A 23,677-nucleotide genomic window follows, 5' to 3' on the forward strand; every position below is an offset into this window, starting at 1 on the left:
GAACCCAGCCTAAAAGTGATCTTGCGGAAAATCTGCCACAGAGACCACTTTTGTCTGAAAGCGGACCGCCCGCTGAAGAAGAGGATACTGGGGATACAGTGGTGTGAAAAAGTGTTTGCCCCCTTCCTCATTTCCTGTTCCTTTGCATGTTTGTCACACTTAAGTGTTTCGGAACATCAAACCAATTTAAACAATAGTCAAGGACAACACAAGTAAACACAAAATGCAATTTGTAAATGAAGGTGTTTATTATTAAAGGTGAAAAAAAATCCAAACCATCATGGCCCTGTGTGAAAAAGTGATTGCCCCCTAAACCTAATAACTGGTTGGGCCACCCTTAGCAGCAACAACTGCAACCAAGCGTTTGCGATAACGTGCAATGAGGCTTTTACAGCGTCCTGGAGGAATTTTGGCCCACTCATCTTTGCAGAATTGTCCTAATTCAGTTACATTAGAGGGTTTTCCAGCATGAACGGCCTTTTTAAGGTCATACCACAACATCTCAATAGGATTCAGGTCAGGACTTTGGCTAGGCCACTCCAAAGTCTTCATTTTGTTTTTCTTCAGCCATTCGGTGGTGGACTTGCTGGTGTGTTTAGGATCATTGTCCTGCTGCAGAACCCAAGTTCGTTTCAGCTTGAGTACACGAACAGATGGTCAGACATTCTCCTTCAGGATCTCTTGGTAGACAGCAGAATTCATAGTTCCTTTTATCACGGCAAGTCTTCCAGGTCCTGAAGCAGCAAAACAGCCCCAGACCATCACACTACCACCACCATATTTTACTGTTGGTATAATGTTCTTTTTCTGAAATGCAGTGTTCCTTCTACGCCAGATATACTTGGACACACACCTTCCAAAGAGTTCCACTTTTGTCTCATCGGTCCACAGAATGTTGTCCCAAAAGTCTTGGGGATCATCAAGATGTGTTGTGGAGAAATTGAGACAAGCTTTGATGTTCTTTTTGCTCAGCAGTGGTTTTCTCCTTGGAACTCTGCCATGCAGGCCACTTTTGCCCAGTCTTTTCCTGATGGTGGAGGCATGAACGCTGACCTTAACTGAGGCAAGTGAGGCCTGCAGTTCCTTGGACGTTGTTGTGGGGTCTTTTGTGACCTCTTGGATGAGTCGTCGCTGCGCTCTTGGGGTAATTTTGGGTGGCCGGCCACTCCTGGGAAGGTTCACCACTGTTCCATGTCTTCGCCATTTGTGGATAATGGCTCTCACTGTGGTTCGCTGGATTCCCAAAGCTTTGGAAATGGCTTTATAACCCTTTCCAGACTGATAGATCTCAATTACTTTCTTTCTCAATTGTTCCTGAATTTCTTTGGGTCTCGGCATGATGTGTAGCTTTTAAGGATCTTCTGGTGGACCTTACTGTGTCAAGCAGCTCCTATTTAAGTGATACCTTGATTGTGAACAGGTGTGGCAATAATCAGGCCTGGGTGTGGCTAGAGAAATTGAACTCAGGTGTGGACAACCACAGTTATAGTATGTTTTAACAAGGGGGGCAATCACTTTTTCACACAGGGCCATGATGGTTTGGATTTTTTTTCACCTTTAATAATAAACACCTTCATTTACAAATTGCATTTTGTGTTTACTTGTGTTGTCCTTGACTATTGTTTAAATTGGTTTGATGTTCCGAAACACTTAAGTATGACAAACATGCAAAGGAACAGGAAATGAGGAAGGGGGCAAACACTTTTTCACACCACTGTATATGGCAGCTAGCAGGTGGTCCGGAGTGGGTTAAACTGAGGCATGCAGCCGCTCAGGGCTGTACACGTGCTGCAGGCCGCATTGCTTTGCGTTCACGGCAACATTGGAATAACATGTTGCTTTTTTGGCAATATGTTTGCTGAACTCTACCCCCTTCAAGTGAATGGGGGGCCGTGCTGCAATAACCCTGCGATGCAGGCGGTTGTGGCGAGGTGAATTGGCAGGCGGTGAGGAGGCCACATATCGCCATATCTTCACCACCTGGCAGTAGATTTGCATGTGCAAACAGGCCCTATATGGAATAATACAACATTTTTAATGAGAATTATGGATAAATGGAGGGCGATTTTGATGTAAAATTGGTGATTTTTGACGTTGGCGAGCGGCGGCTGAGGTGGAAAATCACGGTTACGTTAATTGAGTCACTCAGGTGACATTTGCTTGAAAAGAGAAATGTATTTTTATTTAAAATTTCTTTCTTTTTATTATATTTTCTGATATTTTGTATTTAGGACAGTTTACCTTTATTATTGACCATTTTTGGATATTTAGGACAGTTTACCTTTATTATTGACCATTTTTGGATACTTAGGACAGTTTATCTTTATTATTGAGCATTTTTGGATATTAAGGACAGTTTATCTTTATTATTGGGCATTTTTGGATATTAGGACAGTTTACCTTTATTATTGGCCATTTTTGTATCACTTATTAAGCAATGGAGCTTTATTACTAATGTATAGGGTGATTTTATGATTTGTGATATTATGGACTATATAGGAATATAAATCTATGGCTATAGGAAGGTAAATACACATCCCTTCACTAGATTCCTGTCAGGAGCAGGGAGGCGCGCTCATTGCTCCGCTTAGCCGTCAATCACCGGTCAGCTAACCAATCCCCAGCTCGCGTTTTCCCGTCTGCCACGAGAGGGCCCCGCCCACATTTGCTGCAGCTTGGGGGCGAGCAGCTGAGGGCGTGGCGTGCCCTCTGGTTCCGGCACGTGTCGCCTCCGATTGGCTGGCGGGTCCGCGCGGCCGTCCAACAGCGGCGAGCGAAGTGAATAATTTATAGAGATCACGCGACCCCGCCTCTCCCCCCACCTTCAGCAGTCCCCGCCCATTTCTCCTCAGCACCTCGGACAGCAGCCCGAGCGGCTCGCAGAACGGCGGGGGGAGCCGGAGAAGGGAGAGGCGGGAGAGAGAGAGAGGAGCCTGTACTGTCATCCCCGGAGAACACCGACAAAAGGGACCACCGATACCGCAGAGACGGGGGAGGAAGGGGGCAACTGCTTCACTAATGAAGGGAGACTGGGGCAATTGCTTTACTACTGAGAGGAGACTGGGGCAATTGCTTCACTACTGAGGGGGGGGGGGGCTGGGGCAACAGCTTCACTACTGAGCGGAGACTGGGGCAACTGCTTTATTACAGGGGAGGGACTGGGGCAACTGCTGCCCTTCCTGTTGGGTGGGCTATACTACTGAGAGGAGACTGGGGCAACTGCTGCTGTCTCTAAGGATCAGCTGCATTACTGAAGGAAGCCTGGGGCAACTGCTGCCCTTCCTGGGGGGTCTGTTGTACTGCTGAAAGGGGCAGGGGGTTCTGCTTCACTACTGAGGGGTGACTGGGGCAACTGCTGCCCTTCCTGGGGGTCTGCTTCACTACTGAGGGGTGACTGGGGCAACTGCTGCCCTTCCTGGGGGTCTGCTTCACTACTGAGGGGGTGACTGGGGCAACTGCTGCCCTTCCTGGGGAGTCTGCTTCACTACTGAGGGGGTGACTGGGGCAATAGCTGCCCTTCCTGGGGAGTCTGCTTCACTACTGAGGGGGTGACTGGGGCAACTGCTGCCCTTCCTGGGGAGTCTGCTTCACTACTGAGGGGGTGACTGGGGCAACTGCTGCCCTTCCTGGGGAGTCTGCTTCACTACTGAGGGGGTGACTGGGGCAACTGCTGCCCTTCCTGGGGGTCTGCTTGATTACTGAGGGGGTGACTGGGGCAACTGCTGCCCTTCCTGGGGGTCTGCTTCACTACTGAGGGGGTGACTGGGGCAACTGCTGCCCTTCCTGGGGGGGGTCTGCTTCACTACCGAGGGGTGACTGGGGCAACTTCTGCCCTTACTGGGGGGTCTGCTTCACTACAGGTGGGTGACTGGGGAATCTACTGCTGTCCCTGGGGGTCTGCTGCACTACTGAAGGGAGCCTGAGAGAGCTGCTGCTCTTCTTGGGAGGTCTGCTGTACTGCTAAAAGGGGACTGGTGGGTCTGCTTCACTACAGAGGGGTGACTGGGGCAACTTCTGCCCTTCCTTTGGGGTATCTGCTTCATAACTGAGAGGAAACAAGGGCATCTGCTGCCTTACTGTGAAGGATCCAGAGTTCTCTGTAGAGGAAAAGAGGGAATCTGAGCCTGTTCTTAGGGGTCTGCTGCACTACAAGAGAGGGGCCTTCATCGTCCCAAGGAATCTGCTGCCCTACAAAGGGGACTGCCGGATCTTCTGCTATCCCAGGGCTCTTGCCCCCCCCCCCCATAGAAAGCACTAGACTTGGCTTGCTATCACCTGCTGGGTTCCTGTAGCTCATCCCCTGGTTTATGGATCGATTCCGAAGGCTCTGTTCTACGTTTTCAGTCATTGGATCCGTAACTGAACTGTGGACTGCTGTAAAAAAATAAAAAAAAAGACGTTAAGTGATCTCCTCCTTCTCTACTGAACCTTTCTGAAGGATCTAGCGGGCTTCTGCTGGACGTGCTCTTGGTGCCTGGATCGCTGCTGAGAGCTCTGAGCTCTGCTCCTGGGCTTTGTGGGGACGATTGCTGAATTTATCATCCCATCCAGTCCCCTCCCCTCCTTCCCCCCTCCTCCCGTTTACCAGCTCCTGGGCTCTAAGTCTGCATTGAGGAGCTCCTGGTCTCTGAGCCAGCATTGACGAGCTCCTGGGCTCTGGGTCAGCATTGAGAAGCTCCTGGTCTCTGGGCCAGCATTGCGAAGCTCCTGGTCTCTGGGTCAGCCTTGAGAAGCTCCTGGTCTCTGGGTCAGCATTGAGAAGCTCCTGGTCTCTGGGTCAGCATTGAGAAGCTCCTGGTCTCTGGGTCAGCATTGCGAAGCTCCTGGTCTCTGGGTCAGCATTGCGAAGCTCCTGGTCTCTGGGTCAGCCTTGAGAAGCTCCTGGTCTCTGGGTCAGCATTGAGAAGCTCCTGGTCTCTGGGCCAGCATTGAGAAGCTCCTGGTCTCTGGGTCAGCATTGAGAAGCTCCTGGTCTCTGGGTCAGCATTGAGAAGCTCCTGGTCTCTGGGTCAGCATTGAGGAACTCCTGGTCTCTGGGCCAGCATTGAGAAGCTCCTGGTCTCTGGGTCAGCATTGAGAAGTTCCTGGTCTCTGGGTCAGCATTGAGGAACTCCTGGTGTCTGGGCCAGCCTTGATGAGCTCCTGGTCTATGGACCAGCCTTGAGGAACTCCTGGTCTCTGGACCAGCCTTGAGGAACTCCTGGTCTCTGGACCAGCCTTGAGGAACTCCTGGTCTATGGGTCAACCTTGAGGTTTAGGAACTGGACTCCTGTATAAGAGATCGGGAAACCTCTACCAAGGGACTTGTTTGGTGCTGGACTGCTATAGATCTGCTCTTGATCTCTGGATCTGGTAATCTGTGCTCAGTATCAGCTACTTGGTTCCTCTATAGGACCTTCTGGTCTCTGGATCACCAACCTGGTGCTGTTGGACCTCTTTATATTCTCTGCCGGGTTTCTCATTTATCAGTGGAGACTAGACTGTGCTCTGTTGCAGCCGAAGACGTTAGAAGACCTTCTGCAAAAGCTGATTGGTGAATAGGATCTGTCTCCCCCACCCCCCCCCACCCCCTCTCCACCCCATAGCAGGTGCTGGACGCTCAGATAAAGAATCTGAAGGACCTGCTCTAGCCCTAAAGAGCTGCTGCAGAGGACACCGGAGGGTCAGGAGCTGTCCGTAGGACCCAGTGCTGTATTCCTGCTCTTGGCCTCCCTAATTCAATTCCAGGGCTCCGGACTGTTGGTGTTCATATCAAGAGATCTGTAGTAGGTCTTTATTAGAAGATCTAGTCTGTGCTCAGTCACCCAATCCAGTCCTCCCCCCCCCCCCCACACACACACACTTAGAAACCTATTACAGATTCATCATTAACGATTTAAGGGCTGCTTCTTCTGGAGGATGCTGACGCATCGGATGCAGCCTCTAGCAAGAAACGCTCTTCCTTTTAGAACAATGGGGAACCAGGTTTTATTTTGCCTAGCAGCCCCTATAAGTAGGAACGCTAGACTTTTGTAAATTGATAAAAAGGTGGGGGACGGGGGAGAGTGGGGTGGGGGTCGGTTTGGATCCCAGAGTTTCTGGTCTAAAAAGAAAAAAAAACATCAAGCAAAGGAAGGGGGGTGGGTGGGTTCGGGGGTGGGGGGTGTTTGGGGGGTGAGGTTGGTGTGTAGAATAATATATTGAGCCGTCCGGCTCCAGACTACTCCTGGTTCGTAGAGTTCATGCGCTATCAACGCTTTTACGGGGCCCCCCCCGAAACATTTTTTTTTTTTTTTTAAGGGTCTTAAATGACATTTCATCAAGTTTGGACGGAAGAAAAAGCAATGATGGGATAAATGGTGCATGGAAGATCGAGGAAAGCTACGGTGCCAGAGAATAGTCTATTCCTCCTGCTGTAATACATAGAGGACCTGATCGATTTTATTTTATCATTTTATTGATACAAAACAAAACACAAAAAAAAAAAAATCGACAGCTAAATACTGGAATATACAACGCCTGTAGATGCGGGATTTTATTGGAAGGACTCGGGCTGGAACCTTGTATACAGAAAGCATTACATACATGCGTTATCTGTAAGGTGGGATAAGCCAGGACAGCAATCATCAGCAGCAAGTCCCCGTCTCCCCCCCCCCCCCCTACAGACTCTGGATCTTTTTTTATAAGACTCCGCATCGAATCTTACTTCATCGATTAAAACTGAATTTTTATTTTTATTTTTTTATATATTCGCCATATTACAACGCCAAAAAACCGTCACAAACCATGGTTTCTTTCAACCACACATAGTCCAACAAATCTTTTTTTTTTTTTTTTTCACGTACGTTTTTAAAGTCGTTTGGAATTGACTTCCATTTTTTTTATTTATTTATTTTTTTCCTCGAGGGAATGCACATTGGGGCTCAGCTTACGAGGATGAAGAAGATCTTCAAAGTTTTGGACGGTTTTACTGCCTCGTCGCCGGTAGGTGGAGGCGCTGGGGTTGGCGGCGGACCAGGCGGGGGTTGTTCGCTTTATCCGTCTGGATCGCTTGGATCTGTCCTGTCCCCCAGGGAAACGGAAATACCGGAGAGCCTGACCTCCGAGCAGTTCCACGTCTGCAAGGTAATGAGCTTTTATCTTTTAGAAGTGATTGTTGTTACATATTGGGGGGGGGGGGGGGGTTGATTGATTAAAACTGGAGAGTGCAAAGTCTGGTGCAGCTGTGCATTAGAAACCTTCCAGTTTTTAATTTTATTATTTTATGTTTTTGTAAAAAGGCGCCTCGCCTGCCCCGGTGGGGGTGTTGAAGTCAGTCCGTGGCGATGTACATGGGAAGGCAAATTTTTTATAAATCTGATTTTTTTTTTTTTTTTTAGCGTATGCTCGTTTTTTTTTAAAGCTGATATCCTGGAAATATTTTTAAATATTAAATATTATTAAATTAAAAAATATTAAAGTTTCTTAAAGGAATTGTAAAGACAGAAGTTTTTTTTTAATCTTAAAGCGTATTTCCACCCAAAAATGGAACTTCCTCTTTTCAGATCCCCCCCCCCCTCTGGTGTCACATTTGGCACCTTTCGGTGGGTGGGAGGGGGCAATTACTATAGGTTTTTTGCTCCCACTTCCGGTCATAGATACCCGAGCCACCCACGGGTATCTACGCCACTTCCGGCACCTTCTCCGTCCTCCACGCTGTCTTCTGTCAACACACAGGTCCCAGCAGACAGCAGGTACCAGTGGGATCACGCAGCGCGAGTCGCGCATGCGCAGTAGGGAACCAGGAAGTGAAGCCGCAAAGACTTGACCTCCTGATTCCCTCACTGAAGATGGCGGCGGCAGCACCCGAGAGCCGAGGGACAGATCGGCTTCGGGTGCCGCCATCGCGGGCGCCCTGGACAGGTAAGTGTCCCTATTTTAAAAGTCAGCAGCTGCAGTATTTGTAGCTGCTGACTTTTAAAATAATAAAAAAAAAAAAAATCGGCGGAGCTCCGCTTTAAGATAAAAAACCTTCTGGTGTGTAGCAGCCTCCCCAGCACCCCCCTAGCTGCTGTATTTTAAAAACAAAATCGGCGGAGCTCCGCTTTAAGATGAAAAACCTTCTGTGTGTAGCACCCCCCCCAATTACTTACCTGAGCCCCGTCTTTCTCCAGCAAATGTCCACGAATGTCTTAGCTGACCAGGGACACTCCTCCTGATTGGCTGAGACGCAGCAGCGGCGGCAGCCATTGGCTCCCGCAGCTGTCAATCAAAGCAAGTCAGCCAATCAGGGGAGAAAGGGGGAAGAGAGAGATATCGCCGCTCCAGGTAGGTCAAGCGTCAGTAGAAAACCTCATCCAGCTTGGAAGCCCAGGTGCCGGCAATGCATATAGCAATCAAAAACAGGAATAAGATATGGACAGCCGCACTCAAAAAACTTTTTTTTTTTTTGCCTTTTATTCAAAAATTCTTATGAACAAAAATACAAGTCACAGCAGGAACAGACAGGAGCTAACGCATTTCACACTTCAATGACTAAGCACTACATTGAAGTGTGAAACACGTTAAGCTCTTGTCTGTTCCTGCCGTGGCTTGTATTTTTGTTCTCAAGAATTTTTGAATAAAAGGCAAAAAAACAAAAAACTTTTTTTGAGTGCGGCTGTCCAGATCTTCTTCCTGTTTTTGAGGGGAGAAAGGGGGAGCGGGGCCAGGTCGTGGGCTCCATGTCTGAATGGATACATGGAGCTGTGACTCGGCTTGGGTGCCCCCATAGAAAGAAGCTGACTGTGGGGGGCACTCGATAGGAGGGAGGGGCCAGGAGCAGCAATGAGGGACCCGAGAAGAGGAGGATCTGGGCTGCTCTGTGCAAAACCCACTGCACAGAGGAGGTAATTATAACATGTTTGTTATTAAAAAAAAACGAGACTTCACAATCAATTTAACCCCTTCCTGCTGACTGCCCCTGGGCCCTTTAACTACGTAAGTCCGGGCCTATTTTTCAGATTAATCTTTTTTTATTTTTTGCTAGAAAATTATTTAGAACCCCTAAATATATATATATATATATATATATATATATATATATATTTCTATATTATATTATATTTATTATATATATATATATATATATATATATATATATATATATATATATATATATATATATATATATTATATATATATATGTATATATATATATATATATATATATATATATATATATATTTTTTTTTTTTTTTTTTTCAGACACCCTAGAAAATAAGCCGTTATTGCAATACTTTATGTCACACCGTATTTGCGCATTGGGTCTCACAAGCGCATTTTTTTTGGGGAAAAAATACACTTTTTCTTTAAATTAAAAAATAAGACAACAGTAAATTTAGCCCAATTTGTTTTTTCATATTGTGAAAGATAATATTTTACGCCAAACTAAATTGATACCCAACATGTCACGCTTCAAAATTGCGTCCGCCCGTGGAATGGCGACAAACTTTTACCCTTAAAAATCTCCATAGGCGACGCTTAAACATTTCTACAGGTTGCCAGTTTTGAGTTACAGAGAAGGTCTAGTGCTAGAATTATTGCTCTCGCTCTGACGTTCGCGGTGATACCTCACATGTGTGGTTTCAGATTGGCGTGACTTAAGTATATGTGAGCATGTCAAGACGGGGAGCTTTACATTTTTATTATTATTATTATTATTTATCTTACTTTTACACTGTCCTTTAAAAAAAAAAAAAAAAATTGGGTCAATTTTATTCCCATTGTAAACATCCCTTGCAGTAGAAAAAAAGCATAACAGGACCTCTTTAATGTGATATCTGGGGTAAAAAATACCTTTTTAATTTTTTTATTGTATTATTTATTTTTTTATTGCATTTTAGTGTAAATATGAGATACATTTACACTAAAATGCAATAATAAATAAATAAAGTCCCATCATGCCTCTGCCTTTGGGAGTCATGCTTGTACAAGCCAGCTTTGCAATGCCTCATGGGACTTGTAGTTCCGCAGCAACTGAAGGGCCTCAGGTTGAGCACCCATGCGTGGCTTACTATAGCGTATGCCCAATGCGAGGACTGTGGTTGCTCACATGGGGATGCACAGGTGTTCCATGCATCCCCCCCTTTGCTGGCAGTCCCATTCGCGTCCTATAGGATGGCTGCTCCTAATTTGATAGTCATGTGAGTGCACAGCCACAAACGCAGACATTCAGGGGAGGGGGGAGGGCCCATGCACGTGCGTGGCTGTTAACTTGGGAGCAGTGGCTGTATCCATGCGGTCACTGTGCCCCCAATTGATATGAATGGCACTGCCTGCATGGAAATTCACGAAACGCCTGTGCACCCCGCCCCCCCCCTCCCCCATGTGGGCAAACAGGGCCCTCGCATGGACTTACACTATAGTTTGCCCCATGTTAACAAGACCTTAATGCGGGTTGCTCCTGAGTGCACGTTTAGGCGCTTGGAAGTAATCTCTGTACACCCAAGGGTCACCAAAATGTACACGCAATGTGCATGCAGTGGAGGCCATTTGTCCCCGAAAATGTTTTTCAACGGGAGCCACCAAGTGCATAAATAATTGTGTAAATAAAGTGACATTTAAGACAATTAAAAAAAAATTAAAATAACAAACATGTCATATGTACCTGCTCTGTGTAAAACCGCTTCTCTGGTCCCCCTCCTTTCCGGCCGAATGCCCCCCCCCCCCCCTCCCAGAGCAAGCAGCTTGCTACGGGGGCACCTAATCAGGCTCGCTCTTGAGCCGCTGCTGTATGTGTCCATTCACACACAGAGCCGCGGCTCGGCCCTTCCCCCTCTCTCTCCTTATTGTCTCACTGTTTGTGCTTAACAGCAGCGGGGACGACGACAGTGGTGTCCCAGCCAATAAGGAGTGAGATCCTTGTGCATATCGCTGTATCATGATGTGGCTCAGGCAAGTACTAGGTGGGTCTGGAGGGGGCACAGAAATTTTTTTTTTTTTTTTGCCTTCATGCATGAAGGTAAAAAAAAACCTTATGCCTTTTGAACTGCTTCACAGCTGAAAGCAGGCTCAGCTACCAGTGTGTGGCACATCTCAGGTCCACTTATTTTGATTGCCTGGTGTAGATAGATACTTATAATTTGGTGTGGCAAATAAGCCCCACCCCCCTAGGTGAAGTTGACAAATGCAAACTGAGGAACCCAAGCAGATTGCAACCTAATTAGTTGAGAAGTATTGCTTGTTTTATTTTTTATTTTTTTGAATCCTACTTACCTAGGTGGATGCTGCCCCTGTCCCCTGCTGGCTCTAATTCTGAGAACCGAGCAATCAAGCACCGGCAATCACTCGGTTCTCAGAGCTCCCTGAGCAGAGAGCTGGTGACTGTCGGGGAGAAGGCTGAGCCGGGGCGCCGGTCCAGGCATGTGGGCAGATCCCAAACCATATGGTGTGCGATCTTTCTTGAGCCTGGAGCGGCTCTGTGATGTCAGCCGACAGCAGGCTTCAACCCCCCCCCCCCCCCGCTGTCTGCTACAAACGGGTCACAGGAGTGCTTCGCGTACTGCACTCCTCTGATCCACAGGAGAAGTACAGCCAACTAAGCTTTCCCCATACTTCTCCTTTTAAGTGGGTGAGCAGGGTGGATAAAAATCGATAATTAAAAAAAAAAAAAAAAAAAAATCAGATTTTTTTTTTTTTATTCAAATCTGATTTTGTTTTATTTAAATCAGATTTTTTTTTTTTTTTTTTTTTTTTTATTCAACTTATTTTAATAAAATGCTTTTGAATGCTTTTGGCTTTTCGATAGTTTTCTATTTAAGATACATTATTCATTTTGTTTATTCAGCTTGAAATGGAGCTTAGTTGTGTAGCATTAAGGCTGTATATTCTGTAATATGTACATTTTTGGTAAACTCATTCAATGAATCCAAGCTCTGCAAGCTGAGATAACATGCACGGCATTGATGTATTCACACAATGTCACAGTAACCATGAACTAAAACAACGTTCAGGAATATTCCTTTATCCCCATTGTTTTGCAAATCGATGTACACTACAAACTGTATGATTGGATCGGTTCTGATATCGCTGTTTTACTAACCTGACAGCTTATTATTGTAAATAGGAAACCTTCATTTTGTTTGCATTTTGTTTTGTTTGATTGTGCTCTTGCTGGCGTACACACACAGACACACACACATATATATATATATATATATATATATATATATATATATATATATATATATACACACACAGGGCTTTTTTTTCTCAGCGAGAAGGTGCAGGAACCCCCCCCCCCCTTTCCGAGTCACCCCTTGACCCCGCTCCCTACCCACCTTCGGGCACCATTCCTTGGGTCCAACCCTTACCCACCTCCCATTACTGCCCCTTTAAGAGAATACAGGCGTATTTAGGAGTTTGTTAATGATAACAAGAAAGGCAATACAATAGATCTAGCAACAATAGACAGCCCAGCGACAATAGATCCCCTCCAGCAACAATGCCTACCCAACAGCCAGCATCATTTGACCCCTTCAGCGGCCAGCAACATTAGACACCCCCCCTCTCAACAGTAGATCCCACCCAGCAACGATTGATCCCCTGCAAAAAAAAAAAAAAAAAAAAAAGATTAAATCCAGAAACAATAGATTCCCCAGCAGCCAGCATCAATAGAACCTCCAGCAGCCAGCATCAATAGAACCTCCAGCAGCCAGCATCAATAGACCCTCCAGCAGCCAGCATCAATAGACCCTCCAGCAGCCAGCTACAATAGACCCTCCAGCAGCCAGCTACAATAGACCCTCCAGCAGCCGGCATCAATAGACACTCCAACAGCCGGCATCAATAGACCCTCCAACAGCCGGCATCAATAGACCCTCCAGCAGCCAGCATCAATAGACCCTCCAGCAGCCAGCATCAATAGACCCTCCAGCAGCCAGCATCAATAGAACCTCCAGCAGCCAGCTACAATAGACCCTCCAGCAGCCAGCAACAATAGACCCCCCAGCAGCCAGCTACAATAGACCCTCCAACAGCCGGCATCAATAGACCCTCCAACAGCCAGCATCAATAGACCCCCCAGCAGCCAGCATCAATAGACCCTCCAACAGCCGGCATCAATAGACCCTCCAACAGCCAGCATCAATAGACCCTCCAACAGCCAGCATCAATAGACCCTCCAACAGCCAGCATCAATAGACCCTCCAGCAGCCGGCATCAATAGACCCTCCAGCAGCCGGCATTAATAGACCCTCCAGCAGCCAGCAACAGTAGACCCTCCAGCAGCCAGCTACAATAGACCCTCCAGCAACCAGCATCAATAGACCCTCCAGCAGCCAGCAACAATAGACCCTCCAGCAGCCAGCAACAATAGACCCTCCAGCAGCCAGCAACAATAGACCCTCCAGCAGCCGGCATCAATAGACCCTCCAGCAGCCAGCATCAATAGACCCTCCAGCAGCCAGCATCAATAGACCCTCCAGCAGCCAGCAACAGTAGACCCTCCAGCAGCCAGCTACAATAGACCCTCCAGCAACCAGCATCAATAGACCCTCCAGCAGCCAGCAACAATAGACCCTCCAGCAGCCAGCATCAATAGACCCTCCAGCAGCCAGCAACAATAGACCCTCCAGCAGCCGGCATCAATAGACCCTCCAGCAGCCAGCATCAATAGACCCTCCAGCAGCCAGCATCAATAGACCCTCCAGCAGCCAGCAACAGTAGACCCTCCAGCAGCCAGCTACAATAGACCCTCCAGCAGCCAGCATCAATAGACCCTCCAGCAGCCAGCTACAATAGACCCTCCAGCAGCCAGCTACAATAGACCCCCCAGCAGCCAGCTACAATAGACCCTCCAGCAGCCGGCATCAATAGACACTCCAACAGCCGGCATCAATAGACCCTCCAACATCCGGCATCAATAGACCCTCCAACAGCCAGCATCAATAGACCCTCCAGCAGCCAGCATCAATAGACCCTCCAGCAGCCAGCATCAATAGAACCTCCAGCAGCCAGCTACAATAGACCCTCCAGCAGCCAGCAACAATAGACCCCCCAGCAGCCAGCTACAATAGACCCTCTAACAGCCGGCATCAATAGACCCTCCAACAGCCGGCATCAATAGACCCTCCAACAGCCAGCATCAATAGACCCTCCAACAGCCGGCATCAATAGACCCTCCAACAGCCGGCATCAATAGACCCTCCAACAGCCAGCATCAATAGACCCTCCAACAGCCAGCATCAATAGACCCTCCAGCAGCCGGCATCAATAGACCCTCCAGCAGCCGGCATTAATAGACCCTCCAGCAGCCAGCAACAGTAGACCCTCCAGCAGCCAGCTACAATAGACCCTCCAGCAACCAGCATCAATAGACCCTCCAGCAGCCAGCAACAATAGACCCTCCAGCAGCCAGCATCAATAGACCCTCCAGCAGCCAGCAACAATAGACCCTCCAGCAGCCGGCATCAATAGACCCTCCAGCAGCCAGCATCAATAGACCCTCCAGCAGCCTGCATCAATAGACCCTCCAACAGCCAGCATCAATAGACCCTCCAGCAGCCAGCATCAATAGACCCTCCATCAGCCAGCATCAATAGACCCTCCAGCAGCCAGCAACAGTAGACCCTCCAGCAGCCAGCTACAATAGACCCTCCAGCAACCAGCATCAATAGACCCTCCAGCAGCCAGCAACAATAGACCCTCCAGCAGCCAGCATCAATAGACCCTCCAGCAGCCAGCTACAATAGACCCTCCAGCAGCCAGCAACAATAGACCCTCCAGCAGCCAGCATCAATAGACCCTCCAGCAGCCAGCATCAATAGACCCTCCAGCAGCCAGCATCAATAGACCCTCCAGCAGCCAGCATCAATAGACCCTCCAGCAGCCAGCATCAATAGACACTCCAGCAGCCAGCTACAATAGACCCTCCAGCAGCCAGCATCAATAGACCCTCCAGCAGCCAGCATCAATAGACCCTCCAGCAGCCAGCATCAATAGACCCTCCAGCAGCCAGCATCAATAGACCCTCCAGCAGCCAGCATCAATAGACCCTCCAGCAGCCAGCATCAATAGACCCTCCAGCAGCCAGCAACAATAGACCCTCCAGCAGCCAGCAACAATAGACCCTCCAGCAGCCAGCTACAATAGACCCTCCAACAGCCGGCATCAATAGACCCTCCAACAGCCGGCATCAATAGACCCTCCAACAGCCGGCATCAATAGACCCTCCAGCAACCGGCATCAATAGACCCTCCAGCAGCCAGCATCAATAGACCCTCCAGCAGCCAGCATCAATAGACCCTCCAACAGCCGGCATCAATAGACCCTCCAGCAGCCGGCATCAATAGACCCTCCAGCAGCCGGCATTAATAGACCCTCCAGCAGCCAGCAACAGTAGACCCTCCAGCAGCCAGCTACAATAGACCCTCCAACAGCCGGCATCAATAGACCCCTCCCTCAACAGTAGTTTCCTCCCAGCAATGATTGACCCCCCCCGCAACATAAGACCCACACCCAGCAACAATAGATCCCCCCACGAGCAACAGAAGTCCTCCCCAGCAAAAGTAGACCTCCTTTAGGGCTGGGAAAAAAAATCGATTTAAATCTTGAATCGAGTTGAGAGGTCAAATCGATTAAAAATTTCAGCAAATCTATTTTTTTATATATATTTTTTTTTTTTTTTCTTCCTCGAGCCCCGGACGCCATGGACTAGGCCGAAGCCACGGCCCTGTCTAAAAACTCCTGCCCACAGCTCCTGGACTGGCGCGGTGTCCATCAAAAAAAGAAAAAACTCGATTCAAATTGTGAATCGAGTTTTTTTTTTTTTTTTGTAATCGCCCAGCTCTAACCTCCTCCCTTCCCAAAAATATATCCCCTCCAGCAACAATAGATTCCTCAACAGCCAGCATCAAGACTCTCCATCACACCCCAGCACCCCTTGCCATTCAGTTCTGGAGGTGCCGGAACTGCGTGTTCCCCCAAATTCCTGCTGAAAAAAAGCCATATATATATATATATATGTATATGTGTGTGTGTGTGTGTGTATATATATCTCTCCCTCTCTATCTATCTATCTATATATATATATATATATATATATATATATATATATATAGATATATATATCTATCTATATATATATATATATATATCTATATATATATATATATATATATATATATATATATATATATATATATAGAGATATATATATAGATATATAGAGATATATATATATAGATATATATAGATATATATATATATATATCTATATATATAGATATATATATATATAGATATATATATATATATCTATATATCTATATATCTATATATATATATATATATATATATATTAGATAGATATGTCTATATAGATATATACAGTACACAGCACTGTGGGTCAGGGACTTCCCGCTCCACTCCCGGGAACAAAATAGAGTCAGACTGGACGCCGCTCAGCCATTCACGGGAAGCTTTGTACTCCCCTTGAAGAAGGGGGATTCTATTCTCCCGAAACGCGTTGGCTCAGTGCACATGTTTATACCTACAGTAAACGTTTTATGAACAATACATAAAAAGTTGTATTTTTTTTTTCTTTCTCTTTCCTACCCAAGTCTGATTAGCTTAGGCCAACGGGTAGGCAACCTCGGCCCTCCAGATGTTTTGAAACTACAAGTCCCATGGGACATTGCAAGACCCTGTCAATCACAGGCATGACTCCTAGAGGCAGAGGCATGATGGGATTTGTAATTTCACCACAGCTGGAGGGCCGAGGTTGCCTACCCCTGGCTTAGGCTAAGATGGTGACATGATACACCAGCTTCTACACCTCAGAGCAAGCTTCGTATTGATTCGTAGAATACAAAGCTTCCTCTGAATGGCTGATCAGCACCCAGCCCGACTCAGTTTCGGGGGAGTGGGACAGGAAATGCTTAATCCCGCTGCTCGAACACGGCGCTGTATACTGTTTGTAGCTGAGGCTTCATACAGGGTGCCCAACGAGCGCAGCTGTTAGTGGGGGGGGGGGGGTAAATAGTTAATTCTGGCCAGCTTGGGCCAAAAACAAACAATTTATGGGACATTAAACGGGGAATTAGGCTTTAAGGTGTGGGCTCAACCAAAAGGTAGTTTTTTGAATAAAGTGGGAAAGATTTAGAACTACCCCCATTAGAGAGATTTCTCCTCACTTCCTGTGGGTGTCATTGATTACATAAACACAATTGTATTTGATTTATATTTCTGCTATACTGTTGTGTATCTTGCATTGTCGATCGTATTAAAATTGATAGCTAAATATGAGATAATGCAGTTTGTTTGAAGACAATTGCTGGTGATTGTTGATGATTGCGGTGGCATACAATAAAATATCTCACCGTGGTTGGCTCATTTTTTTTTTTTTGGAGGGGGGATTTTGCGCTAAGTTCATATAGTCAATGTTCTTGCTTAACCCCCGTCCATGCAGATAATGGTTTGACCTTCTATGGCAAACAAAATGCATAATCCTTGCTAATGCAATTAAGTTAGCCTAAAAAATTCACTCATTAACCACTTGACCTCCAGAAAGATTTACCCCTCCTTTCATGACCAGGCCATTTTTTTACGATACGGCATTGGGTTACTTTAACCGCTTGCGGACCACCGCACACACACATATACGTTGGCAGAATGGCTCGTACAGGCAAATGGGCGTACCTGTATGTCCCTTTGAACTTGCCGCCTTACGGGCGCGCGCGCGTGCCCGCCGCAACCGCGTGTCCGCGGGTCCCTCGAACTCTATGTCCGCCGGTGGCCTGCGATCGTGCGATGGAGAGGCAGAACGGGGAGATGTAAACGAGGCATTTTGCCTAGTGACATAACGGGGATCTGCTGCTCCCTGTCATCGGGAGCAGTGATCAATGTCATGTCAGTGGTAGCCCACCCCCCCCCCACAGTTAGAATCACTCCCTAGGACACACTTAACACCTTGATCGCCCCCTAGTGTTTAACCCCTTCCCTGGCAGTGTGATTTATATAGTAATCAGTGCATTTTTATAGCACTGATTGCTGTATAAATGACAATGGTCACAAAATAGTGTCAAAAGTGTCCGATGTGTCTGCCATAAAAATTGCAGTTCGCCGCTATTACTAGTAAAAAAAAAAAAAAAAAATGTATAATAAAAATGCCATAAATATAGTATATCCCCTATTTTGTAGACGCTATAACTTTTGCGCAAACCAATCGATATACGCTTATTGCGATTTATTTTTATTTTTTTACCAGAAATATGTAGAAGAATACATATCGGCCTAAACTGAGGAAAAATTTAGTTTTTTAATATATTTTTGGGGGATATTTATTAGAGCAAAAAGTATTTGTTCTTTTTTTTTTTTTTTTTTCAAAATGGTTTCTCTTTTTTTGTTTATAGCGCAAGAAATAAAAACCGCAGAGGCGATCAAATACCACCAAAAGAAAGCTCTATTTGTGGGAAAAAAAGGACGTCAATTTTGTTTGGGTGCAAAGTCGCACGTCCGCGCAATTGTCAGTTAAAACGACGCAGTGCCGAATCGCAAAAAAATCCTCTGGTCAGGAAAGGGGCGAATCCTTTTCCGGGGTTGAAGAGGTTAACTGACAATTGCGCGGTTTTGCAACTCTGTACCCAAATAAAATGTACGTAATTTGTTTCCCACAAATAGAGATTACTTTTGGTGGTATTTGATCACCTCTGCAGTTTTTATTTTTTTGCTGTATAAAAAAAAAAAAAAAAAATAATATATATTTTTTACTTTCTGCTTCTGTGATAAAACATATCCAATAAAAAAAATTAATAAATCAAGTTTCTTCATCCATTTAGGCCAATATGTATTTTGCTACAGATTTTTGATCTAAAAAAAAAAAAATCCCATTAAGCGTATATTAATTGGCTTATGCGTACGTTATAAGCGTCTACAAACTATAGAATATATTTATGGAATTTTTTTTTTGCGGGACTGCGACATTGCGGCGGACAGATCGAACACTTTTGACCCATTTTTGGGACCATTGACATTTATACAGCAATCAGTGCTATAAAAATGCACTACTTTTACTGTGTAAATGTCACTGGCAGGGAAGGGGTTAACACTAAGGGGCGATCAAGGGGTTAAATGTGATCCCTAGGGAGGTGTTTCTAACTGGGGGGGGGGGGGGGACTGACTGGAGGAGGAGAGAGATCGCTGTTCCTAATCACTAGGAACAACAGATCTCTCTCTCGTGCCCTGTCAGAACGGGGATCTGTCTGTTTACATTGATAGATCCCCCCCAGTTCTGGCTCTCTGTGGAGTGATCACGGGTAGCCCGCAGCCGTGATGTCCGCCGGACACCCACGTTTGCTCCATAAAAGCATTGACTCTGGCGTCACGCTGCGGGAGCACGTGTGCGCCCCCTAGAGCTCTTTAACCACTTCCCGACCGGCGTCACGCCGATGTACGTCAGCAGAATGGTACGGACAGGCAAATTGGCGTACAGGTACGTCCCCCCTTTAAATTTGCCGCCGTGCCATCACGCGTGCTCCGCCGGCGACATGCGCGCCGGTCGGGACCTCTGTGAGTCGGGTCGCGGGTCCCACGGACTCGATCGCTACGAGGATACCCATGATCGTCTCATGGGGAGGAAGAACGTGGAGATGCTAATGTAAACAAGTCACTGATCTCTGCTCCCTGTGATTGGAAGCAGAGATCAGTGAGGTGTCACATGTAGCCACGCCCCCCCCACAGTTAGAAACACTCCCCGGGACACACTTAACCCCTTGATCGCCCCCTAGTGATTGGAGCAGAGATCAGTGAGGTGTCACATGTAGCCACGCCCCCCCCCCACAGTTAGAAACACTCCCCGGGACACACTTAACCCCTTGATCGCCCCCTAGTGATTGGAGCAGAGATCAGCGTTCACTAACACACAGCCATGCCCCCCACAGTTAGTAAAGTGCCCCTAGGACACACTTAACCCCTACACTGCCACCCCCTGGCTAACCCCTTTACTGCCAGTGTCATTTACACAGGAATTAGTACATTTATATAGCACTGATCGCTGTATAAATGACAATGGTTCCAAAAATGCATCACAATTGTCCGATCTGTCCGCCATAATGTCGCAGTCACGATAAAAGTCGCTGATCACCTCCATTACTAATTAAAAAAAATGAATAAAAATCCTATAAAACTATCCTCCATTTTGTAGACGCTATAACTTTTGCGCAAACCAATCAATAAACACTTAGGCCTCTTTCACACCAACGTGCCGTTCAGGCCCGCCTGTCAGTTTTTCAGGCGGACCTGAATGGATGCTCCATAGAGCTCTATGGAGCGTCGGATGTCAGCGGTGACATGTCCGCTGACATCCGACCCGCTCCGATCCGAAAAAGTGTGACGGAGGAAAAAGCTATTTTTCCATCCGTCTGCGGATCGGATCGGATGACGACGGGCACTGCGGTCCGTCGTCATCCGATCTCCCATAGGGGAGAGCGGCGCTGTGACAGGTCCGTCCCTGCACAGTGTGCAGAGACAGACCTGTCATCTCCCTGCTCAGCGGGGATCGGCGGAGTGATCCCCGCTGAGCAAACGGACATCCACGGGGCGGATCAGAACTGATCCGCCCCGTGTGAAAGGACCCTTATTGCGATTTTTTTTTTTTTATATACCAAAAATATGTAGAAGAATACGTATCAGCCTAAACTGAGGAAAAAAACATTTTTTATATATTTTTGGAGGATATTTATTGTAGAAAAATGTAAAAAAAGAATGCGTTTTTTTTTTCAAAATTGTTGCTCTTTTTTTTTGTTTATAGCGCAAAAAAATAAAAAACGCAGAGGTGATCAAATACCACCAAAAGAAAGCTCTATTTGTGGGGGAAAAAAAACAAAACATCAATTTTGTTTGGGATCCACGTCGCACGACCGCGCAATTGTCAGTTAAAAATGACGCAGTGCCGAATCGCAAAAAAGTGCTCTGGTCAGGAAGGGGGTAAAATCTTCCGGGGCTGAAGCAGCTAAGCGTCCGACGTACAATGATGGCGATTCACCCAAGGAGAGCCAATCTCCCGAAGTACAACCGCGGCGATTGGTCCTTAAGCGGTTAAAATAATAAATTTTCACAAAATTGGGGAATTAAATTTTTCATACATTTTTTTTTTTTTTTTTACGTATCAGCTGAATTTTGCCCTCGTACGTACGTTGTATTATCATTTTTTTGTGGTGATTTATATGTAAATGTCGGGTCACAAAATGATTACTCCCTCCTTACAAATATCGCTGCGTTCTTTTTTTTTTTTTTTTTGGTGACATCTGCGAATCTCCGAGGTCTCCATTCAGGAGTAATGAAGTCGTTCTGAATGGAGACAGAATAATGTTTAATCAGGAAAATACCAGTTCCCGAGAAATGAATCATTATATAGCCTGGCAACCCGATAATGATTGGAGAGCTGTGCCGAATTTATGCGATTTAAACATTTTGATTCAAAATAAGAAATAAAAATAACATTGTAACTTTATCTCCTATTTAATATTTCTTCATTTTTTTTTTATTTTTTATTTTATTGCTTTGATGCTTTAGATCAGGACTTGACAAATTTTGCTTTGAATCTAGGAGCCAGCTAAAAAAGTTAGGAGGCAGTTTTTTTTTTTTTAAAAACAAAGCTTTATTTTCAGCGACAGCACAGACAGGCCAGTGGGTACGTGCCCCCCCCCCCCCCCCCCTGCTCACTAGTAACCCCCAGCTCTGCTGATCCCCTGCTCAGTAGTAACCCCCAGCTCTGCTGATCCCCTGCCCAGTAGTAACCCCCAGCTCTGCTGATCCCCTGCTCAGTAGTAAACCCCAGCTCTGCTGATCCCCTGCTCAGTAGTAACCCCCAGCTCTGCTGATCCCCTGCTCAGTAGTAAACCCCAGCTCTGCTGATCCCCTGCTCAGTAGTAACCCCCAGCTCTGCTGATCCCCTGCTCAGTAGTAAACCCCAGCTCTGCTGATCCCCTGCTCAGTAGTAACCCCCAGCTCTGCTGATCCCCTGCTCAGTAGTAACCCCCAGCTCTGCTGATTCCCTACTCAGTAGTAACCCCCAGCTCTGCTGATTCCCTGCTCAGTAGTAACCCCCAACTCTGCTTTTTCCCCACTCAGTAGTATCCCACAGTTCTGCTGATCCCCTGCTCAGTAGTAGTACCCCCAGCTCTGCTGATCCCTCGCTCAGTAGTACCCCCAGCTCTGCTGATCCCTCGCTCAGTAGTACCCCCAGCTCTGCTGATCCCCCGCTCAGTAGTAACCCCAGCTCTGCTGATCCCCCACTCAGTAGTACCCCCAGCTCTGCTGATCCCCCACTCAGTAGTAACCCCCGGCTCTGCTGATCCCCTGTTCAGTAGTAACCCCCAACTCTGCTTTTAACCCACTCAGTAGTATCCCACAGTTCTGCTGATCCCCTGCTCAGTAGTAGTACCCCCAGCTCTGCTGATCCCTCGCTCAGTAGTACCCCCAGCTCTGCTGATCCCTCGCTCAGTAGTACCCCCAGCTCTGCTGATCCCCCGCTCAGTAGTAACCCCAGCTCTGCTGATCCCCCACTCAGTAGTACCCCCAGCTCTGCTGATCCCCCACTCAGTAGTAACCCCCGGCTCTGCTGATCCCCTGTTCAGTAGTAACCCCCAACTCTGCTTTTAACCCACTCAGTAGTATCCCACAGCTCTGCTGATCCCCTGCTCAGTAGTAACGCCCAACTCTGCTTTTTCCCCACTCAGTAGTATCCCACAGCTCTGCTGATCCCCCGCTCAGTAGTAACCCTCAGCTCTGCTGATGCCTCATTCAGTAGTAACCCCCAGCTCTAATGATACCTCATTCACTAGTAACCCCCAACTCTGCTGATCCCCCTTTCTCCTCAGTCCCCACCTACCGATATATTTCTCCCACGCTGCACAGCACGTGTGACATTGCTAGTTTCTCTTGCTTCGGTCCCCCAGCTCTGTTGATCCTCTGCCTCTCAGTCCTCTCTCTCTCCGGCCCCTGCTCACCTTCCGCTATAGCGTTCCCATGTTACACACCACATGTGGTGTTTGCTAGTTGCTCCGCTCCAGTACGGACCTCACTCACCTTCCTGCTGCTCCACTCCAGATGTGACGTCTGCACCAGACACTCCCAGAATATATACACGTGAACCGGAAGCGACTGCTCATGACGTCTTTCCGGTTCACTTGTTGGTTGCCCAGTGCATCCTGGGATACTTCATACTTGCAATACCTCCAAAACAAAACTAGCGCTAAATAAAAGCTCCGATGTCACAGCGCTGCGCTCTCACCGCTTCTGGTGCTTCCATCTTCACCCGGTCTTCCATCCGGGTTTTTGCTCTCCCGACCATTTGAATTGCTGGATCGCAATGACGTCACTCTCTCGCATGCACACAGGAGTCACAATCGCAGCACGGCACTGTATTCAGGGCACACCCATGCGCAGTGACATCACTGGCTGGAGCTGATGTGAGCATCCGTTTTCTTTTTTAGGCTTTCTTGCACTTATTTTTTACCTGGTGATCTTGGTGAGCCAGCAAGTCTGTTGTTTTTTTTTCAAAAGAACAAGTTCTCTTGCTGATGTAGAAGTTAGAAGGATGAGGTGACAGGGGTGCGTACAATGATCAGCATTTATTTATTTATTCGTAAATTCGAAAATCAGAAAATTCGAAAATGCATAAAATCCAAAAATAAGAAAGAAAGTTTTGAAAGAACGAAAATTCGAAATTAATAACTAA

General features: G+C 46.8%; 1 protein-coding gene across 8 annotated transcripts in view; it reads left to right on the plus strand.

Annotated features, from left to right (window-relative positions):
* The first annotated feature begins 2,807 nt into the window (after positions 1 to 2,807).
* The window catches only part of STXBP5L (syntaxin binding protein 5L), a 508,429-nt gene continuing 487,559 nt past the window's right edge, over positions 2,808 to 23,677 (plus strand). For 4 of the 8 annotated variants that reach the window (XM_077479608.1, XM_077479610.1, XM_077479611.1 and 1 more), the window contains exon 1: positions 2,809 to 7,104. In XM_077479608.1, coding sequence (XP_077335734.1) covers positions 6,889 to 7,104 — 216 coding nt within the window. In that variant the 5' untranslated portion in view covers positions 2,809 to 6,888. Of the gene's footprint in view, positions 7,105 to 23,677 lie in introns of all 8 variants that reach the window. The other 4 variants (XM_077479605.1, XM_077479606.1, XM_077479607.1 and 1 more) reach the window with 2 other exon arrangements.

This window comes from Lithobates pipiens, unplaced genomic scaffold (assembly GCF_037356315.1).
Source record: "Lithobates pipiens isolate NorthernLeopardFrog02 unplaced genomic scaffold, aLitPip1_a1.2 Scaffold_16, whole genome shotgun sequence".
Lineage (NCBI taxonomy): Eukaryota > Metazoa > Chordata > Amphibia > Anura > Ranidae > Lithobates > Lithobates pipiens.